The 21,322-nt window shown below is 41.2% G+C and overlaps 2 protein-coding genes across 8 annotated transcripts in view; one reads left to right on the top strand and one right to left on the bottom strand.

Moving 5' to 3' along the window:
* LOC146455539 (uncharacterized) overlaps positions 1-21,322 on the bottom strand; it is a 362,351-nt gene that overhangs the window by 141,073 nt on the left and 199,956 nt on the right. For 2 of the 7 annotated variants that reach the window (XM_085094236.1, XM_085094239.1), the window contains exon 2: positions 17,456-17,547. The exons of 3 other annotated variants lie outside the window; for them this stretch is intronic. The gene's annotated coding sequence lies outside the window, so the exon portion shown is untranslated. Of the gene's footprint in view, positions 1-17,455; positions 17,548-17,679; positions 18,002-21,322 lie in introns of those variants that run through there. 2 more of the 7 variants (XM_085094234.1, XM_085094238.1) reach the window with 2 other exon arrangements.
* On the top strand, positions 4,342-9,711 carry LOC146455549 (uncharacterized). The gene is made up of 2 exons (XM_085094181.1): positions 4,342-4,440; positions 4,521-9,711. The coding sequence occupies exon 2, from the start codon at positions 4,705-4,707 to the stop codon at positions 9,709-9,711; it is 5,007 nt and encodes a 1,668-aa protein (XP_084950307.1). The 5' UTR covers positions 4,342-4,440; positions 4,521-4,704.

Genomic DNA, 21,322 nt, shown 5'->3' with positions numbered 1-21,322 from the left:
GTGATTTTTTGAAATATTTCGAAGCAGAAATGTGACGCGTGTTCTATTTCACGCACCGTTACACAGCCTGATTATGTTAACTCAGTCGAGCTTCGTTGGGGATTAAACAATAGGCCTTATCACGGTTTTCGACGCCATTTTGACGAGTAGGCAAACACGTCTGAAATAACAGTGTTTGTATGGAAATCCGATGTCAAATAATTTTCAAAAAACATCGCATCTGAAAAATTCATGAATTGGAAACTTTTGGCACTAGGAAAACGATTTTAAGTAAAAAAATTTGAGGGATGTAGCTGTGCCAGAAAGCGTCCAGTCGTGTTTTGAACTTTCCATACATTTGTCTGTATAGCGACCAGCCGTGAACTGCTACTAAAAATAGATCGCGGGAAAAAAATACAGGGAAATGTATGGAAAGTTCAAAACACGACTGGACGCTTTCTGGCACAGCTAGATCCCTCCAATTTTTTTTCTTAAAATCCTTTCCCTAGTTCCAAAAGTTTCCAATTCACGAATTTTTCAGAAGCGACGTTTTATGAAAATTATTTGACATCGGATTCCCATACAAACACTGTTATTTCAGACGTGTTTGCCTACCCGTCAAAATGGCGTCGAAAACCGTGATAAGGCCTATTAAAACAGTCTTTTGTTGTCTTTGTTCATCACATTGCTCCAAATGAGAATATTACGGTTGATTGATTCCTGGCTGCTTAATTCGCATGTTAAGTTTGTCGCGCACTGAAAACAATAAAACACCCTCAGAATTTACTGAAAATTCTTTATTTAAATCGTTCAACAATTCAAGTACAAAGCAAAGTTCTTATTACAGCGTTAATAATCTTTATCTTCTTCATCGCTAGGGGGATAGAATGTCATTTTTGATGTCCTTTCATCCTTGTGTGTGATTGCTCTACAATCATTACATCGACGGAGAGATTCCTTCGCGTGCTTTCTTTCAAGAGGAATCTTGTGATCACATATAGGGCAAACTTTACAGTTATCTTCCCAAAAGCACTTAGGACATTTCATGACTACGGTATCATATCCATGTGAACTGTTGCAGTGTTAACACGGATCATGAACTTTTACCTGAGATATCGTTGAATTTTCAACTGAGTCGCTACTATTCTCGGCCTCTTCTTCCCAATCACTTTCCAGGCCGCAGTTATGAGACTCTTTAGGTTGACTATTTTCAGAACTGGTTTCCTTATCTTCACTGCTGTCCGACAAGTTTTCATCATTAGCCTCATTACCTGATTCTTCCTGTTTATCCTGGTATCTTCTTTTTTTTCCAACAAGTCACCCGTTGTGACGTACAGGAACAGATGACTATTATAAACACATGAAGGCAAACTCGGCGATTTAGAAATAGAACTGAGAGTTACTTTTATTCATTCAAAATCTCCAGTATTTAAATCTTTTTCTGTATTCGCTAGTCAAAGACAATAAGTTATTCAGTCAGGTCTCTCAAGAAATGTGCCTTGTTTAATAGTAAGCATTTAGTAGTCGCGTGTTTTGATTGTGTTTTAATTGATTATTTCTATGAACTTATGCTGTCTATTGTTTTTGATAAAAAAGTAGAGGCTCCGTAGAGTTTTTATGCAAATTTAGGTTTTGGTTTCGGTCACTGCTACTTGCATAATTAGTGGCTAACGGACCGTGAAGAGAGGTTACACAAGAGCTTAAGTCTCTGATCTGAAAGCCAAAAGCGCATTGACCCTTGTTAACGTAAGTAAAGGTGGACAGTCATCAACATCAAACATAACTGACTTTAATGTGATATACATATCGTAAAATCTCTGTGTGCGGATTATTCTTATTCCGGGCACTGTAATAAACAAAGACAACAAAAGACTGCATTAACTCTTTAATCCTCAACAAAGCTCAACCTGAAACGAACCATTTTTAGTCATTAGGCGGGAAAGGTACTTAATTAATTTAGGCGAGAAACACACACGACAAATATTTTTCATTATTTCCGAGTTTTCGGGAAAAGTCAGGTTATATAGAGTGTCAGAAAAGGCCAAACACAGGCCAGAAAGGCCATAACCAGGCCTGAAAGGCCAAAACCACACAAAAAGGGACAAAAGGAAACAAAAGGGCCATTTGTAGTTATGTGTCTTTAGTTAACTCAGACACACGCGTGGGTTTCGCGCGTTTTTGTTTTTTTGTTTTTTCTCAAAAGACTTCCGAATGCAGATTCTTTAGCTCAGAAATTGTAGATCCTGGAGCTTGCGACTGGCCAAAGGGCTTTCGCCTTCCGTGCAGCAAAAGTCTACAATGATTTATCGAAGCATTCTAGAGACACGGAAAGTCTTAGCATTTTGAAAAAGAGACTTTTAAAGAATATTTTCAATTCATATATATAGTTTCTCTATTTTGTCATTTAAATGTAAATAGTTGTCATTATTTTTATTTTTCCACGTATGGCGGAAGGGCCTCCAAAGAGGAGCTATATAATAAAGTATTTATGTATGTACTATATGATGTCATGTATCCAAAAATAACTTCAAAAACCTGTCTAACCGGTGACTGCTATAAGTTAAAAATAGAGCATGACATCATTGATAAACCTTTCAAACCAGTTCATAATCTGTTGGTAAGGCAAAAAAATAATATAACGTCATCCTATAATGAGCGAGCAAGACAATAGGCGGTGACGTCATCGGTGATAATGTATGCCACCTCAAATTAATGAGAAACCACCTAAAAAATCCGGAAACCGTAGTGCGCCCCTCACTACTCATGTACATAAGAGGAACACTTGGACTCTCCAATTTCTTTATTCTTTATTACGGCAGAATTGCTTTTACTGGTCAGAAAACTAATTCACTATGGTAGCGGTCCACTGCTTCTTGTGCAATAATGTAAGTTATTATATAAAATTTAGTGGTATACCGAGTATTAGCAAAAAGATAAAAACGCTATCCCGCCTGTGGCCATATCATTTTTATCCACACATGTGTGATATCATTTTTGACCAATCAGCTCGCAGTATTTTCGCGCGCTGTCAAGCACTTGCGGTTTTCCGAAGGGTTTCCGCCGCTTGGCTGTCGTTTGGTCTTTTGGGAGTTTTTGAGTTGGTCTTTTCGCGAGTCGAAGTTAAGTTTATTCTAAAATGGAGACAAGCTCAAGCAGATTTGTCGAGATCACAGATAAGAAACTGATCGAATTCGTAGAAGGACAAGAAAATCCGAATACAAAGAGGAAAACTGCGTACGACGTCGAGTTGTATGAGGGTAGTTGAAAGCAGCGATGAAAGCTAGGACGGTATGTTCAGATTTACTTGTTACTGTAAGCTAAATTTCTAACCATATTTAATATGCCATTTTAGTTTATACCAGGGACCTACCTGTTTATCCGTTTTCTAATTATACAGATTTTATTTGTGGCCTTTTCGCTTAGTCTTACTTTGTATTGACATAACTCGGCCTGGTTTACGATTGATACAAATAAACAACTGACTGTAAGCTTATGTACTCAATTTCAAACCTTAGTTTTTGAAATAAAGAACAAAGCATATTTTGCTGTATTGTGAGGATTTTATATAAAAAAAGAAAATTACATGGTCGCTTGGAGATACGAGATTTCTCTTCTCATGTTAAAAAATCTTTCACTCGTTCGCTGCGCTCACTCGTGAAATATTTTTCAACACTCGAAGAGAAATTTCGTATCTCCGCGCGGCCATGTAATATCCTCTATTTATCCTCCAATTAATTTATAGCGACGACGGGTCATCTATGATATTTCCAGTGCAGCAAGAAACGTAAGCGTTTTCATTAACTTTGTTTTCTAAACAAGTTTCCTGCTTCATTTTAATAAAAGGCTTAGGTCAGATTTTAAATGTTGGGGATGTAAATGACAACCTTAAGAGCGGCTGCCTGTAAGAATCGAGAACTGCATTTCAGCGACCACTTGGTCGAATTTCTGATATTTCGCCTGAAGATACCCTTGAATTAACTATTTTCGAAAATTATATTTCAAAGTTCCAAGATATTTTATTTTTTGAGAAAATTGCGAGAGTTTGAAATGCGGCCTAGGTGCGGTCACGGGCCGATGAAAACCGCGAAAATTTAGGTCAAAGGACGAAGCACCGTTCACGGTGTAAAATAACCCAATGAACTTGAAACTTTACACAAACCTAGACCAACCATCTCACAAGAAAATTAATACAATAAACATTCCAAACTCGCTAGCCGCTTTCTAAAGCATGCAGATTTGTGTACGCTACTCAAAATGGCCTCGATTTTCATTAAAATAAAAGTGTTAGCGCAGTTCCGTCGCGCGAGTAGCGCGCGCGTTCCTTTTTTCCCATAAGGCCTTACGGCCAGGTGCAGTGAGCATATGCTCAAAGATCAAACGAAAACGTGTGTGTTCATGAGCTAGGTTTGTTCTTATGGCGTATCTACCGTTTTGACGTTTCTTATCACCGGATAAACACAAGTAAGTTGTCTTAGTCATCAGTTTATTGTCGTTATGTAGTTACACCGTGTTTATAGGTTTATTTTCCTTTTATTTTGTAGTTTTTGAAACCGTATTTACCGTATACCGTATACCGTCCATTCAACGCAACGAAAGTTTGTACGCGTTTCTTATCTGTGTATTAAACATCGCAAAATTCATCTGTGCACCTACATTCGTTTCAAAAATTCTACGTTTCACCGTACTATGGATTTATCTGGCTGATATTGGAGGAACAGACCGTGAATGTACGCGAATTTGTGGCTGTACATCTTGCTTTGTGGATTCGTAAACAAATCGAGTATGGCCGATGAGTTGAGTCGGGTCCAGTCCACCGCGAACGTAGGCTCTGCGGAAAATTCGGATGAACTTCCGGACAAGCGAGAACGAAAGCGAACCGAAAAGGGACAGGAAGAGTATCTCAGGCTTCTCAAGAAGAATCAAACATCTGCAATTTCAGCTGTTTCCAAGAAAAGGAGCATATTAACAGATCTAATGGGAGATGAGAATAATTTGCATCTTGTGAAATCTGAACTCATCCTACTTAACACGTTGTTTAATCAATACCAAGAGGCATACGAGCGCCATTATCAAGAGTTAAGTTCAGAAGATGAACAGTTTACCGAAAGCTCTCGGCATGAAGCTAAGGAGAATTCTGTCTTGGAATTCAGGAGACAAGTCATTGATTGGATTAGCCTTGTTGAACAACGCTTGACAGATCAGCTTGACCATCTTTCAGACAAGGGATCTGTATCATCCAAATCATCGAAGGGCACTAGTCAATCAAAGTCATCAAGAACATCTGCACGAGAAAAAGAGAAAGTAAGAGTAGCTGAACTGCTGGCTGAGAAAACAATGTTAGAAAGGAAACAAGCCCTCCGTGCAGCGGATGAAGCACTAAGGCTCGAAACTGAAATAGTTAAGGCAAAAGCAAGAGAAAGGGTGTATGCTGATTTAGAACTAGAAGAGAACCCAGGCAATGTAGAAAGTAAAGATGCGACGAACACATTGTCTGAACGAATTCAGCCTAAAACTAGCACACCGAATGCACCTGTTTCTAAACTGGATCCAATCACACCAAAAGCAGTTGTACCCAAACCGGATCCAATCACACCGAAAGCAGTTGTACCCAAACCAGATCCGATCACACCGAAAGCAGTTGTACCTAAACTGGATCCGCTCACTCCTGAGTTTCACCCAAGTGGCTCAATTGCGAAGTACCGGCCTCCAGATAACAGTACCACCTCAGATCTCAATGCACCTTCTACATCGGAGATTCAGGACCGTTCTTTCCAGGAAGTCTTGATAGCTACACATCAACAATTAGCCGCAGCAATGACATTGCCACAGCCTGAAGTGTCAAATTTCAAGGGAGACCCGATCGAATATCAAACGTTCATCATGGCATTTACTACACGAATTGAGTCAAAAACAGTAAGCGCAGCGGATAGGCTGTATTACCTAATACAGCATTTGGACGGTGAACCAAAGGAACTTATTAGCGGAACGTTGCACATGAACCCTAGTGAAGGATACAAGGAGGCAAGAAGATTGCTTGCGAAAGAGTATGGCGATCCATTTAAGGTATCGATGGCTTATGTGAGCAAAGCCCTCCGCTGGTCACCGATTCAAAGAGACGATGCTCTAACTTTAAAACGGTTCTCATTCTTTCTGACGAAATGCAAGAACGCCATGATGAATGTGTCTCATATGACGGAGCTGAATCACCCCACTAACATGCAGACAATTGCCCGAAAGCTTCCGCCTCACCTACAGTCAAGGTGGCGTGACCGAGTTGTCAAATTAAAGGAGAAAGGAAGGATAGCTGATTTCAAGGACATCGCAGAATTTGTTGAATCAGCCGCTGAATCAGCTAACGATCCCATTTATGGCAGCCAAGCCCTGAACAAGAGTGAACAGAAGCACAAAGCTAGTAGTATCAGAGATAGTACCAAGAGAACACAACTACCAAATCAGAGGAGCAGCAGTTTCGCAACAAATGTTAACACACCTCCTGCATCAGTATCATTGAGGAACACTAAATGTTGTGACTCTAACACAGGAAGCTGTCTATTATGCAACAAGCCTCATGACTTGGACGACTGTGATGACTTCCGAAAGCGGACAATAGAAGAGAAAAGGTCATTCCTCGGAGACAGGAAGCTCTGTTATGCTTGTTATGGTACCAATCACGTGTCAAGGAACTGTTTGAAAAAACGAACCTGTCAGAAATGTGGAAAACGACACCCCACGGCACTCCACATGGATGATTTCAAACCAAATAAGAAAGATGGAAACAGTGAGACCGACAATTCCAACGTCAAGCCCACCACTGTGGTGGAGAACGGATGTGTTGATATATCTGAGACTGTGTGCAATGCGACTATCAACAAGGAAACTGTTGTCTTACATGCTATTCTCCCCATCAAAATAAGGAAGAAAGGCAACGCTGAGTCAGTCACCACCTATGCATTCTATGACGGTGGTAGCAGTGGCTGTTTTGTAACCGAAAACATTAGGAGACTGATAGGTGAAGAAGGCGTTGAGACAGTTCTTCAACTTGGAACAATGCACGGTCATAGCCGAGTTGAAACCACCGTTCTAGCTGACCTTGTTGTCACAGACTTAGATGACAATAATCCCATTGAGTTGCCCCGTACCTTCACGAGTGATGAGATTCCAGCAGGCCATCATCAAATTCCAACACCTGAACTCCTAAGTCGCTGGGAACATCTTTCAGAGGTTGCTCAGAAAATCCCTGCACATCGGCCCGACCTTGAAATAGGTTTATTGATCGGCAGCAATTGTCCAGTTGCCCTGGAACCATTAGACGTGATACCCAGTCATGGTGACGGCCCTTTTGCCCTCCGCCTCCATCACGGCTGGACCGTCAGTGGCCCCTTGCAAGTTGAAACTGATCAAAGTTGCAGTACGATTACCGTGAATCGCATCACTGTGCGGGAAGTCGAATTTAACAAGGAGATCATCGCGCCCAAGTCGTTGCTGAGTATGTTTGAAATGGACTTTAACGATCACACTGTAAGCAAAGTCCCAGACGAGCGTGGATACTCACAAGAAGACAGGAAGTTTTTGGACATGGCAGAAAAAGGCGTCCGCAACGTTAACGGACATTATGAGATCCCGCTCCCCTTCCGAGCACAGGACATCACCATGCCCAACAACAAAGAACAAGCAATCAAAAGAGCTAACTGGCAGAAGAAGAAGATGCTTCGAGATGCAAAGTACCATACTGACTACACTAAATTTGTCAACGATGTTATCGCCAAAGGCTACGCCCAAAAGGTCCCAAACGAGTCAGGCGCAGGAAGGCCCGGCAAAGTATGGTATCTTCCCCACCATGGGATTTATCATCCGAAAAAACCGGACAGAATACGCGTAGTATTTGATTGCAGTGCGAGTTTCAATGGAGTGTCCCTTAATGACCAGTTACTCCAAGGTCCCGACCTCACGAATTCCTTGGTAGGAGTATTAATCAGGTTTCGTGAAGACCCCGTCGCCTTCTTAGGAGATGTGGAGGCTATGTTCCATCAGGTTAGAGTACCGCCTGAACAGTGCGATTTCCTCCGTTTCTTATGGTGGCCAAATGGTGACCTAGACGCTCCATTGGAAGAATACAGGATGGTGGTGCACCTCTTCGGCGCAGTATCCTCACCGAGCATTGCCAATTTTGCATTGAAGAAGACTGCTAGTGATAACGAGAAAGAATATGGCACCATTGTTGCTAACACTTTGAGAAAGAATTTCTATGTCGATGACTGTTTACGGTCCGTGGACACCGAGAACACTGCTGGAAAGTTGATCAAGGATCTCAGCAGAGCGTGTCAGAAGGGTGGATTCCACCTTACGAAGTTTACATGCAATCGCCGTGGTGTTTTGGAGCAGATTCCAGAAGAAGAGAGGTCAAAGGAAACTAAGGCTCTGGACCTCCATCGTGACAATCTCCCTATCGAACGTGCCCTCGGGGTACAATGGTGTGTACAGTCGGACAGTTTTGGATTTCGAATAATCCTTAACAACAAACCGATAACAAGACGGGGAATTCTGTCAACCGTGTCATCGATCTATGATCCTCTAGGCTTTATCGCCCCATTTACACTGGTAGCTAAACAGATCTTACAAGAGTTATGTCGCAGCAAAAGTCTTGGATGGGACGATGAAGAATATCGGAACCAATGGATCAAGTGGCAGAACGAACTCCCAACGCTCGAATTGTTTCATGTTGACCGTTGTCTGAAACCACGGGAGTTTGGACCGATTGTTTCAAGGCAGCTTCACCTGTTCTCCGATGCTAGTACCGTAGGCTATGGATGCTCCGGCTACCTTCGCCTTCAAGATGATGCAAACCGTATCCATTGTGCCTTCTTGATGGGCAAGGCCCGCCTCGCACCAATCAAGACAGTAACAGTTCCCCGATTAGAGCTCACCGCAGCTACCGTCTCTGTCCGCGTAGGACAAATGTTGATAGAAGAATTGGAGACCAAGCCTGATGTCACCTTCTATCATACGGATTCGACTACAGTGCTCCGATACATCGGAAACGAACAGAAGAGATTTCAAGTCTTTGTCTCCAACCGTGTCCAGTTGATCAGAGACTTTACCAGTCCTCATCAGTGGAGATATGTGGACACTCTTAACAATCCTGCTGATGATGCCTCCAGAGGAATGAAAGAAACACCGCACCTACAGCATTCGCGCTGGATAAAAGGACCAGAGTTCCTATGGAAACCAGTATCGGAATGGCCGCAACAGCCTTTTCTCATCGGCGAGATCCCTGAGGATGATCCAGAGATTAAGAAGGTGGTCGTTGCCGGAACAGTGGTAACCGAAGACTCGACCACTAGCGTAAACAAGCTAATTGAATACCATTCAGACTGGCATCGCCTGAAACTGTCAGTGGCTGTATTTCTACGCATTAAAGCAACGTTACTGAGAAGAAGGCAAGATCCGAAGAAGACAGAAGTTACCCAGGCTGACCTAGTTGCAATGCAACGTCCAGAGAGTGTGAAGCAACGGAAAGCCGAAACGAAACACGTGGATCATTGCAACGTGCCTCTCTCAGTGCAAGAGTTAAACGAAGCCGAAATTGCCATCATCCAGTTTTTACAGTCCCAAGTATTCAGCAAAGAGCTAGACATCCTTCACCGGGCCAATAATGACGGCGAGCCAGATTCACGGGGCCAGGAGAAACAAAAGAAAGTGGAGTTAAGAAGATTGGTCCCCTGTACCGTTTAGATCCGTTCGTCAGGGAAGGCGTTCTTTGTGTCGGCGGTCGCCTTAGCCAAGCAGATCTCTCAGAGGAAGCGAAACCCCCTGTCATATTACCTCGTAAGAATCATGTCACCACACTCATCATTCGACAAATCCATGAGCACCTGGGACATGCTGGGCGTGGTCACACGCTAGCTAAATTGAGAGAAAAGTACTGGGTACTTGGCGCCAATGCTGCTGTCCGCCATCAAATTACGAAATGTGTTACCTGTCGTCGGAACCGTGCTCCCGTAACCGAGCAAAAGATGGCCGAATTGCCTAAGGATCGCCTAACACCAGCCCCACCGTTCACGTTCACGGGCGTCGACTTCTTCGGCCCATATCTGATCAAAGAAGGACGCAAGGAACTGAAACGCTATGGTTGTCTGTTTACCTGTTTAGCAAGCAGAGCGATACACATCGAGACAGCAAATTCACTCGAAACGGACTCTTTCATTCAAGCCCTAAGACGTTTCATTGCCCGCCGTGGACCAGTTCGGGAGATCCGAAGTGACAATGGAACAAATTTTGTCGGCGCCAACGCGGAATTACGAGAAGCAATCGAGGAAGTAGACAACGATCAAGTCAGGAATAAGTTACGCCAAGAAGGCACCGATTGGATCTTCAATCCCCCATCGGCAAGCCACATGGGCGGCGTCTGGGAACGTCAGATCCGGACCACCAAGAAAGTACTCACCGTCCTACTACATGAGCATGGCACCCGTTTGGATGATGAATCGTTTAGAACACTGCTCTGCGAGGTCGAAGCCATTGTAAATTCCAGACCTTTAACACTTGCTTCCAGCGATCCAGATGATCTCAACCCTTTATCACCAAGTCAACTTCTGACGATGAAGACGAGCATCATACTTCCCCCACCTGGAAAGTTCCAACGAAACGATGTGTATATGAGAAAACGCTGGCGCAGAGTCCAATATCTCGCCGACCTGTTTTGGTCGCGCTGGAAACGAGAATATATTGTGACCTTGCAAGAACGGCGAAAATGGGACCGACCAGTGCAAAATCTGACCGTTGGCGATGTTGTTCTCATCAAAGACGAACATTCACCAAGAAACGCGTGGGCCATGGGCCGTGTTATCAAGACGGAACCAGACAAAGAGGGACTGGTGCGAAGTGTCCTGTTGAAGACCCAAACTTCAGAACTACGCCGTCCCGTTAACAAGCTTGTCCTCCTGCTGTCAAACGAAGATCAAACGAGTACCGAGGACGAATGCTGAGAAGAAGTGCTGAGCTGAGTGCTGAACCATAGAGAGAACATTGTTATAACGAACTGTTACAATTTCAAGTTAATTGAACATTTGAAGGACCTTAATCTATATTATGTTATGTTAAGCAACGTCGGTATCGTTCCTTAAAGGGCCGGGGATGTTAGCGCAGTTCCGTCGCGCGAGTAGCGCGCGCGTTCCTTTTTTCCCATAAGGCCTTACGGCCAGGTGCAGTGAGCATGTGCTCAAAGATCAAACGAAAACGTGTGTGTTCATGAGCTAGGTTTGTTCTTATGGCGTATCTACCGTTTTGACGTTTCTTATCACCGGATAAACACAAGTAAGTTGTCTTAGTCATCAGTTTATTGTCGTTATGTAGTTACACCGTGTTTATAGGTTTATTTTCCTTTTATTTTGTAGTTTTTGAAACCGTATTTACCGTATACCGTATACCGTCCATTCAACGCAACGAAAGTTTGTACGCGTTTCTTATCGGTGTATTAAACATCGCAAAATTCATCTGTGCACCTACAAAAAGTGTTTCTGGTATGTCATTTTCTCTAAATTAAATCTCATATCTCGAAAGACGAAGAAAAGAACTTTATTTGTTCCAAGTTTCAAGCTCTGATTCAAACTCTTTCCCACTCAAGGAAGATCGAATATGCGTGCGATACTTGCGGCTCGCAATTCACGTCACGAATTATGAGAACAGAACCGATTCACAAACACTTGACATCTGGAGCCCGTGAATGTTTCCAAACATCACATATTAGGCCCTAAAACTAATCAGATTGACTGAAGACAGCCATTCAATGTTTTTCGATCCCAGATTTCTTTCCTATTCTGCTCTAAAATAATATAGTTATTCCGGTCAATTAGCATATGAAAAATGCGCAACAAATTTGCATACCATTTCGATGTCGCAGGAAAAAGTAGTGCAAATCAAACTTTACAGCTCCTTTATCGTCTTAAATGAAGCGGTCGATCAGTAAAATGAAGAAAAACGTGTGACTCTGTTCCTTCCGTGTTGTTTTGAGTGTTCGTTTTTAGCAGCGACGGCTCAAATCAATAAGCTAGCCTGACACTGAACAACTGTAACTCGATCACTTCGCTGATGTGAGTAACGCCCACGTGATCTTGGCCAGGCATTTCGGTATGGAAAGGGCGCTTTTAGAAACAGTAAATAGTAAAAATTACTGCTTGTGGGCCAAGCTACGACTACCCTGGTGATGAAAACCTTGTCAAGCTAAAAGACTGTACAAGAGATGCGAGCCGCCCTAGCCCATCTTGCCAGCTTTGGTTGTTGTTGTTGTTTTTTTCTTTTGTGCAAAAAAAATTCAAGTATCAGTGTCATTTCGTTTTTCAACTTACAGTTACACAGACCCTGGAACGTCGATTTTTTCGTGAAAAAAAAAAAACACCCATAACCACCTTCCTCACAATTAAAAATATAAAATCTGTATATTTGAGAGGATAGTAGTGAATTTCCCACCGACCACCAACCCGACCTCCCCCTCACCCCTAGCAATAAGCGTCAATAATGCTGTGGTTATTGTTTACTTTCCTAATGACCGTTTTCTCGCTGCTCCTGCCAGTTTTTTTCAACTCCGTGAAAAAAAATAATAACAGGAAATCTGAAATTGGAAAATGTATAGGCGAAATACGGCCCTCACCCGCACGTGCTAGTGATAAGGTAGTTACGGCCCTCACCCGCTTGCGCTAATAAGTTAGTTTTCGTGGCCATCATCAGACAGACCAAGGCTGGCAAGATTCCTATCTTCTCGGAAATTGAAAGAAGCTGGCAGGAACAACCAGAAAACCGGTTTAGGAAAAAAACAAAGCTGGAAAGGTGGGCTCTCAGATCTCTTGTACAGTCTTTAAGCTTGACAAGGTCATCATCACCAGGGTAGTCATAGCTTGGCCCTCAAGCAGTACTTTTTTGAAAGCGCCCTGAACGCGCAAAGTGCCTGGCCAGGATCACGTGCGCGTTACCCACATCAACGAAGTGAATATCGAGTTACAGTTGTTCAGTGTCACACTGGCTTATTGATTTGAGCCGTCGCTGCCAAAAACGAACACTCAAAACAACAAGGAACGAACAAAGTCACACGTTTTTCTCCATTTTGCTGATCGACCGCTTCATTTAAGAAGCTAAAGGAGCTGTAAAGTTTGATTTGCACTACTTTTTCCTGCGACATCGAAATGGTATGCAAATTTGTTGCACATGTTTCGTAGGCTAATTGACCGGAATAACTATATTATTTTAGAGCAGAATAGGAAAGAAATCTGGGATCGAAAAACATTGAATGGCTGTCTTCAGTCAATCTGATTAGTTTTAGGGCCTAATATGTGATGTTTGGAAACATTCACGGGCTCCAGATGTCAAGTGTTTGTGAATCGGTTCTGATCTCATAATTCGTGACGTGAATTGCGAGCCGCAAGTATCGCACTCATATTCGATCTTCCTTGAGTGGGAAAGAGTTTGAATCAGAGCTTGAAACTTAGAACAAATAAAGTTCTTCTCTTCGTCTTTCGAGATATGAGATTTAATTTAGAGAAAATGACATACCAGAAACACTTTTATTTTAATGAAAATAGGCATTAGTTTCGAGACTATTTTGAGTAGCGTACACAAATCTGCATGCTTTAGAAAGCAGCCAGCGAGTTTGGAATGTTTATTGTATTAATTTTCTTGTGAGATGGTTGGTCTAGGTTTGTGTAAAGTTTCAAGTTCATTGGGTTATTTTACACCGTGAACGGTGCTTCGTCCTTTGCCCTAAATTTTTTGCGGTTTTCATCGGCCCGTGGCCGCACCTAGGCCGCATTTCAAACTTTCGCAATTTTCTCAAAAAATAAAATACCTTGGAACTTTAAAATATGATTTTCGAAAATAGTTAATTCAAGGGTATCTTCAGGCGAAATATCAGAAATTCGACCAAGTGGTCGCTGAAATGCAGTTCTCGATTCTTACAGGCAGCCGCTCTTAAGCAAACAAGTTCTTAAACCACCAGGTTAAAGCACGCGGATTTAAGTGTGCTGTCTTGATATCAATAAACAAACCTGCAAATAACAAAGAGTAGTCATAGAACCACGTTTCATAAAGTTGTTAACTAGTAACAACACATCAGAACGACGAAGTAACGACCTCATTTTTGATCTACATAATGAAGGAGATATAAAACCTGGTCTCTTTGGTCCACCTCTTCACCGCTATCAAGAAGCATTTTACCAGTCTCGTACTGTCCACTGATCGAAGCTTTGTGTAATGCAGTTCTCGATGCCTGTTGAAAAATGCATGTATCGAGGAAGACGGTAAGCAGTGGGATAAAAAATTTCCTACCCAAGCAGGCAATGCTTGGTAGCCTTCCAAACATCACCAATTCATCTCAGGGAAAACCAAAAGCATCACATCGTGTGGTACGAACAATCCCCTGAGCTAAACAAAGCAACCAAGGCTTATAGCCGTAATACCCGTAAAACATTTTTGTCCCGGCCAGGTGATGATTTAACCACTTTGTTTAGCCTTTTAGACGCCATATTGCTGTTGCTATTGCAAGGAAGCAATAGATCGTTTGTATGCAACACCTGGGCAGTCACATGACGTCACTCAATCCAAAATGGCGGCGCACGCTTTGTTCATCAAAACGTTTCTTCCATTTGTTAAAACGTATTGGAATTTAGCCGTTATTTACAAAAATTCCACGCCAGCATTAAAACAGCGAGGATTCCCTCTAAACCAGTGCCAGCAATACTCCGTGGTAGACTTAAAATGTTTTATTGGACTAAATAGGAGAAGTTGTCTTCAAACACAGAAAACTTAACTTTTGTGATCATATCTTTCATTATTTTGATCTGCGTGCATAATGGATTTACCATTCATATCACTGGGAAAAATATATTGGAATGCCGGCACTCTGATTCTATCCGAAGTAACTACTTCGTCAGCACGAAAAAGAAATTGAACACCAATTCCCAAGACTTCTTACCCATTACCCGTGAAGAGAATGAACATTTAATCAAGAGATGAGATAATATGTATGAAAATTGCACCAAAGTTCAATTAAGAATTGGTTCATGCTTAGCGTGCGTATATCAAGTTATGGTTGCACGCTGGAAGTTTGGAGAGCACAATAGTCTCCATTTTACTTTAAAAACAATATATATAAACATTAGGCTCCATTTGGCGAGAAAATTTGCTTAGATATTTGTCCTTAAACATTATCTGCGCCTCGACGCTCACAGATTTCCTTGAGCTTCACTCTCGGAAAATTGTTCGCTTCTCGGAACAGATAATGTCCGCGGACAAATATCTGAGCATATTTTCTCGCCAAATGGAGTCTATTGTTTATATATTAAGAGATGTTGGCAAACCCAACAGTGCGAGAAATTTTGGTTTGTTATGACGGCACTTCAATTCCGTCCGTCCAACCGACCGACCGTACGTAATTACGCTCTTTCATGTAATCCAATGTGAAATGAGACACTCTAATCCTGTGCTGCAACCCGCGTTTTTTTTCGGCGGGAAGTGGGATGGCCAACGTCTTTCAGAAAAACAAACGAGAATTTTGTCGTATTCGTTGAATATTTCGACAAACGACGTATGTGGCATATGTCGAAAAAAGCAGGCGACTAATAAGGAAATTTGAAACCCGAGAGCAATTGAGAGGGCGAAGAAATGGGCGAAATGTCATTTGAAAACAAACATGTGGCGAGTAAGCAACTCACAAGTCGCTTAGAAATTAAATGCAATTTTGCAGACAATTGTCGGTAACTTTCCATATTTAACATATTTCACACTACACACAAATACTTAAGTCGTTGCCATACGACAAATATTCATGGATACATTAATTTTCAACGTTCACTGAGCTATTTAAAGTTATGAAATGTTTTGAACATTTTGTGTGGACTTACATGCAATGAGTATAATAAATTCGTTCGCAGCGCATACTTGTAAACACGCAGTAAACGCTTAAATATTTCCGACCACAACCAAACATCATTTTTCTTGTATTCTTCTTTTGTTAACATTTACTTAGAAAATAGAATTATTTCTGTAGGGGAAATATTCACAGAGTAATGATTGCGTTGGACTGTGTAATTTATTCGCCATTCGGAGCGCATATTTGTAAACACGCTCTAATTTGAAGCGCTCACTGAAATATTTCGGACTACAACCAACAACTATTTTTTTCTATATTCTCCTTTCACGTTTATTTAGAGACTAGAATTATTTCTGTAGGAGAAATATTCCTAGAGTTATGAATTGTTTTGAACATTTTGTGTTGGACTGTGTAATTCATTCGCCATTCGCAGCGCATGCATATTTGTAAACACGCTCTAATTGTAAGCGCGTACTGAAATCTTTCGGACCACAACCAAACATTATTTTTCCTATATTCTCCTATTTTTAACGTTTACGTAGAGACTAGAATTATTTCTGTAGGAAAAATATTCCCAGAGTTATGTTTTAAACATTTTTTGTTGGACTTGTGTAATTTATTCACCATTCGCAGCGCATATTTGTAAACACGCTCTAATTAATTTTAAGCGCTAACTGAAATATTTCGTGTAAACAGTTTGCCTTGTATGTACGTAAGATATATATAAATCCAGAAAGGATGAGGAATTTGTCCCCTTTCTACGTGTTATTAGGGTTTTCCGATTTAGCAAAAAATTCACTTAAGAAACACATTTTTCCGTCTATTGAAAAAGTGTAACTCAGAATAAAAGAAATAGAGTTTGCATTCGACCATGAGACATAATATTTATTGCAAGGCAGGCTGTAGTGGAAATTCAATCTAATCGTAGACAATGAATAACAAATTGCATTGTGTAAATTGAAACAAACACCACTTTGCATCTAATAACCTTGCAACGAGGAAAAAGTCTTTCAATTTCCACTTAATCGGAAAACCCTATTACGTTCATACAATAAGCAGACTTGCATGTATATAAATGCTATTAACTGAAAAGGAATTGTGGAGCTCCGCTTTTAGGGTCTAATAAATATACATATTTGCATAAAACAAAATGACAGCAGTTTTCTATGGTCTATACTCTTTCAACCATAAAATGACGCCATAAAATGCTCAAAACTTGGCAGGGAAACTACGAGCCGCAATTGCGTTTTTAAATCAGAATAGAAACAACATGGAACAATTGTTCTAAGTAAAAGCAAAAAGACAGGATTTGCGATGATCAAACATTGTAATTATTTTCATGGTTAAAAGAGCATGCATGACTTGTCACGACTTATTCACATTAAACAACGATTAATTTAAGCACTAGTTTGAGCACATGGAAGTTACGAATCCACCGCTGCTTCGCTGTCTGATGATGCGACGGAATCTGTCGAACTTTAGTAACTATGTTTGCCACACGAAAATATCACTGTCGTACCAAACACACTCTTACACCTAACAAAATTCATAAATTTTGGGCTTCAACACATTAGCAGCGTCTGGCTACTTTAAGAGAGTTTCTGTAAGTTTTTCACTTACTTGTCAGAGTTGAGCGGTCCTTGATCTTGAGTGTGCTTCAGTGTACGATCTTTACAGCAAAAAAGGAAAACAAATGGAATGTGTGTCGATTCCTGATGAAGGAACAAAAAGCAAAAAATGAATTATGTCATGCAACCTCAGTCGCAAAGATAAATCGCTACAAAACCGGACGTGAATCCAAGGACGCTGTCGGCTCAATTTCCTAACGTTTTACTCTAACTTACCAGAATCAAAAAAGTAGATCAAGATTATAGACCGGGGATTACTTTATCAGTTGTTAGAAGGCAACAGTTGTCCTTTTATGAAAGTCTAATCTATCAGCAAATTGGAAATCACTCTTCCAGAACCAACCTTGCGGTATTCTTTTTGCTTCTTTCTGCCCGATGTTTCGGTTATTATTTTTTAAAGTAAAATCCTACTTCAGCTTTTCCTTCCTTTCTTCGGAAATCCTTCTGTGTATACCTCCGAGAGCCAGATCCACCGCTTAAACCATGCTCGACAATCTTGCAGCCTCTCCGTTCAGTTCGACGCCATTTTCGATTTTCATTGTGCACCGAGCATGTTTACGCTTCCTTGCATTGCATCGCGTGATTGAGCTTGAATGTAGAATAATAGGAAATTGAAACGAAAATCACGGGAAATGGGAAAAGCTCTTCATTTTATTCTGTCCGTAAATTGTTAAGCGTATAACGTTTGGCGGAACAATTCCAAAGTAAACAATAATGAAATAACACTGTCTATTTGTTTCGACAAATTTCTTGAATTGTCGTGATCGGTATGCATAAAGATAACAGAAGCCTGTGAACAGACTCCCAATAGGCCTTTTTACAGTTGTGTGTTTAGTGACCTGGCCTTGGATTGGAAGCGAGGCTGTGGGTGACCTTGTTTTGATACAAACCTCACTGCTTTTCATATGCAAATGCAACTAGTTAGCATAAGAACAACATGATCTACATATGAAAAGCAGTGAGGTTTGTATCAAAACAAGGTCACCCCGAACCTCGCTTCCAATCCAAGGCCACGTCACTAAGCACACAACTGTAAAATGGCCAATTGGGGAGTGGAACGAGGCCAACATATTAGGGAAAAATTTTCACCGTGAAGAAAATTGGGACATTTAGCTTTGTGTTTTAGCACAAGTAGAATATTCAATTTCAAGATCGACGTCCCCGGAGGCTTTGCTCTTACAGGACTTCGGATAATGGGGCCGCATAACAAAATAGGAAAGAGACGATCGGACTCGCGCGAGAAGTGCGTGGAGAGAGCGCGACCCTCTATTCTAATACGGCCCTATTCCCCTTTTGAGCGCCTGCCACGCAGGCTAGTCTCTTGATTCTGAAAGACCTAAAATTGAGTATTATCCCGACGTAATGCTCTAGATTGTTGGTGCTTTCCATTCCGACAAACGTTCAAGTTTGAATTTTCAGAAAATTTACCAGCTGAATACTTTTATGGAAAAATTATTTTTGAACTCAAGGGCTATTTTAATGCGAGCAAAAGAATATTAAAAATATCTGCCGTTTTTTCCACAGGGTCTAAGGAGTGACAATTATCCTCAACCGACTTGACAACAAGCCTTTTTCATTCACGAGATTTTTTTTAAGAAAACGGAAATAACATAACAAACTCACGCTGCGCTGACTTGGCCCGAATTGAACTTTGCGGTTGTTCCGATTTTCCTAACCGTCAGGATAACCTCACGAGGAAAAATTTCTGTTCCGTTCAATTCCTCGCTCGAGAATTTGCGGACGTTTATGTCGAATCAAAAGTGTACCATTATTGTCCGGATGCACGATTGTCCGCAGCACTGCGAGCAATCTCTTTCCTCTCCTAAGTTCTGTCACGATCGCGCGATTTTTCCTTCCTCTCCCCAATCCCTCTTTGTTCACTTCTCTAATTTGCACAATTTTACCGTCGCCTTGCGCGCGTGATCTGAGGATAAAAGTACGACTGCTCGCAGCCTAATTGTCTGCAGGCATGAGAAACCAACATAAAGAATTTGACGGTACTACATCAACTGACCCAAATTTGGAATCCTTTACGAAAGGATATGACGCGATCTGAGGCTATTCTGTGTGAAAAGAATATTACTGATCTTTCAGTCCTGTCATTGTGCGTATGGAATCACTTCCATCCGTATTTGATAATGACTAAATATTAATTGTTATTACTAACATAAGTAGCAGTTACTTCTCTGCACTTGCAACATGTCTTGTACGGCAAAGCTAAGTAAATAAATAAATAAACTAACTAACAAACTAACAACCTAACTAGCTAACTAATTAATATGTTCCTCTTTATGGCGTCATACTTAAGCTCATGGCACAGCGAAGAGTGCTGCAAAGAGTTGGGTTCGAATTCACGTACGACTGGATTCCGTTTCGATTGTGTGGAATAATTGTTTCGATTATTAAGACAACTCCCGTATTATGAAAAAAATGTTATGAGTGTGGGACAAAGAAAATCTGTAGCCCCAAGGAAATTGAACTCCATTACTCAGGTCCTGTCTCACATATGAGCTAGCCTCTCTCCCAATAATGATTTGACACGCCTGCCACGAGCGAGAAACGCGACTGTTTTTAACAAATTAAAATTCTCCGTACCGTATCTTATTAGTTAAATCTGTTAACAGACGGCAAACGCTTGTTGCCCGTCATAGCAGCTGTAGTAGCGTTAGTGTATTCTCTATTTCATTCAAAATACTGGAGGTGTTTGTTTGCTACGAAGGTTTTGCTACTGGGACCAGACTGAAGCGTTTTGAGTTTTACCAATTACATTGCATTTGTCTCACCCCATTAGCAAACAACGTGACCAAAGCCAAGTTCAATTTGGAGAGTTACAACGACTGACGAGCACGTCAGTGCGATTCCTCTTGCTAACGTTTTCGCGCAAGTTACAATAAAGGTTTTTTCCCCATAGAGGGGGGAGGGATAGTACACAAATGAATTAATAAATTGAAATAATTCACAACACAAAGAAGGCAATGTTACCCATGCGGCCCATTTTATCTCACGTTTGACGGTAAAAAAATCGATCCATCAATTTTTGTCACGATACCACCATGGAGTTTGTCGGGGTTTAGGTTACGAGATCATTCGTATTAAGGATGGTGCCTAATTGAACTACTGTGCAAACGTTCTGTGAATCTCGGGATCATAAGTAATCCTCTGATTTCTTAACGAAGGTAAAATAGTTTTGCTTGGTTTATGACTACGTGGAACAAGCAGATCACAGCGCTTTGGAAATCCAAAACGAAAATAGGCGGGGGCGGGGAGTAACCACGTATTTTTCTGAGTTAATTGAAACAAAATCCATACATTGTTATGCACTTTAAAGCTTTTTGATTGGTAATTCATAAGTTAACCTTAAATTCCCTTAGGGTTTTTCTCCTCCATCCACTGACAATAACTGGCTCACAGGATCATGGCTTTGGACACGGATGATTCACACTGCTTTTGCCATTTTAGAAGATAAACTGACAAAGAAGATACTTCTATTTTAAACAAGGAAATTCCTTCAGTAATTATAATACCAAAATTGCTGTTATCAACGGAAGCCCTAATTACAATGTTAAAAATTCTAGAAATACTAAAAAGATCACACACCTCAAAATGATAGAAGTATAAAACTAACTGACCACTGCAAGGGGAGAGGAACCAGTGGTTACCAGTGCCTGAGGTGCAGCAATTTGTCTTCCTTGATTGACACATCTGGAGTATCCGCGTGGGTCGTTCATATAACAATTATAATATAATACTCCAGAAGTTATGGTGGCGGTACTTACGAGTGCCTGTGATCGATCACTCGTTCTCTCACCAATTTCAGTCAGCCAGAAAAATCCTTCAAATTAAGCTTCAATTCTGAAAA

Source organism: Pavona decussata, unplaced genomic scaffold (genome assembly GCF_977016875.1).
Source record: "Pavona decussata unplaced genomic scaffold, jaPavDecu1.1 SCAFFOLD_273, whole genome shotgun sequence".
Lineage (NCBI taxonomy): Eukaryota > Metazoa > Cnidaria > Anthozoa > Scleractinia > Agariciidae > Pavona > Pavona decussata.
This window is presented reverse-complemented; position numbering and strand designations above follow the sequence as displayed.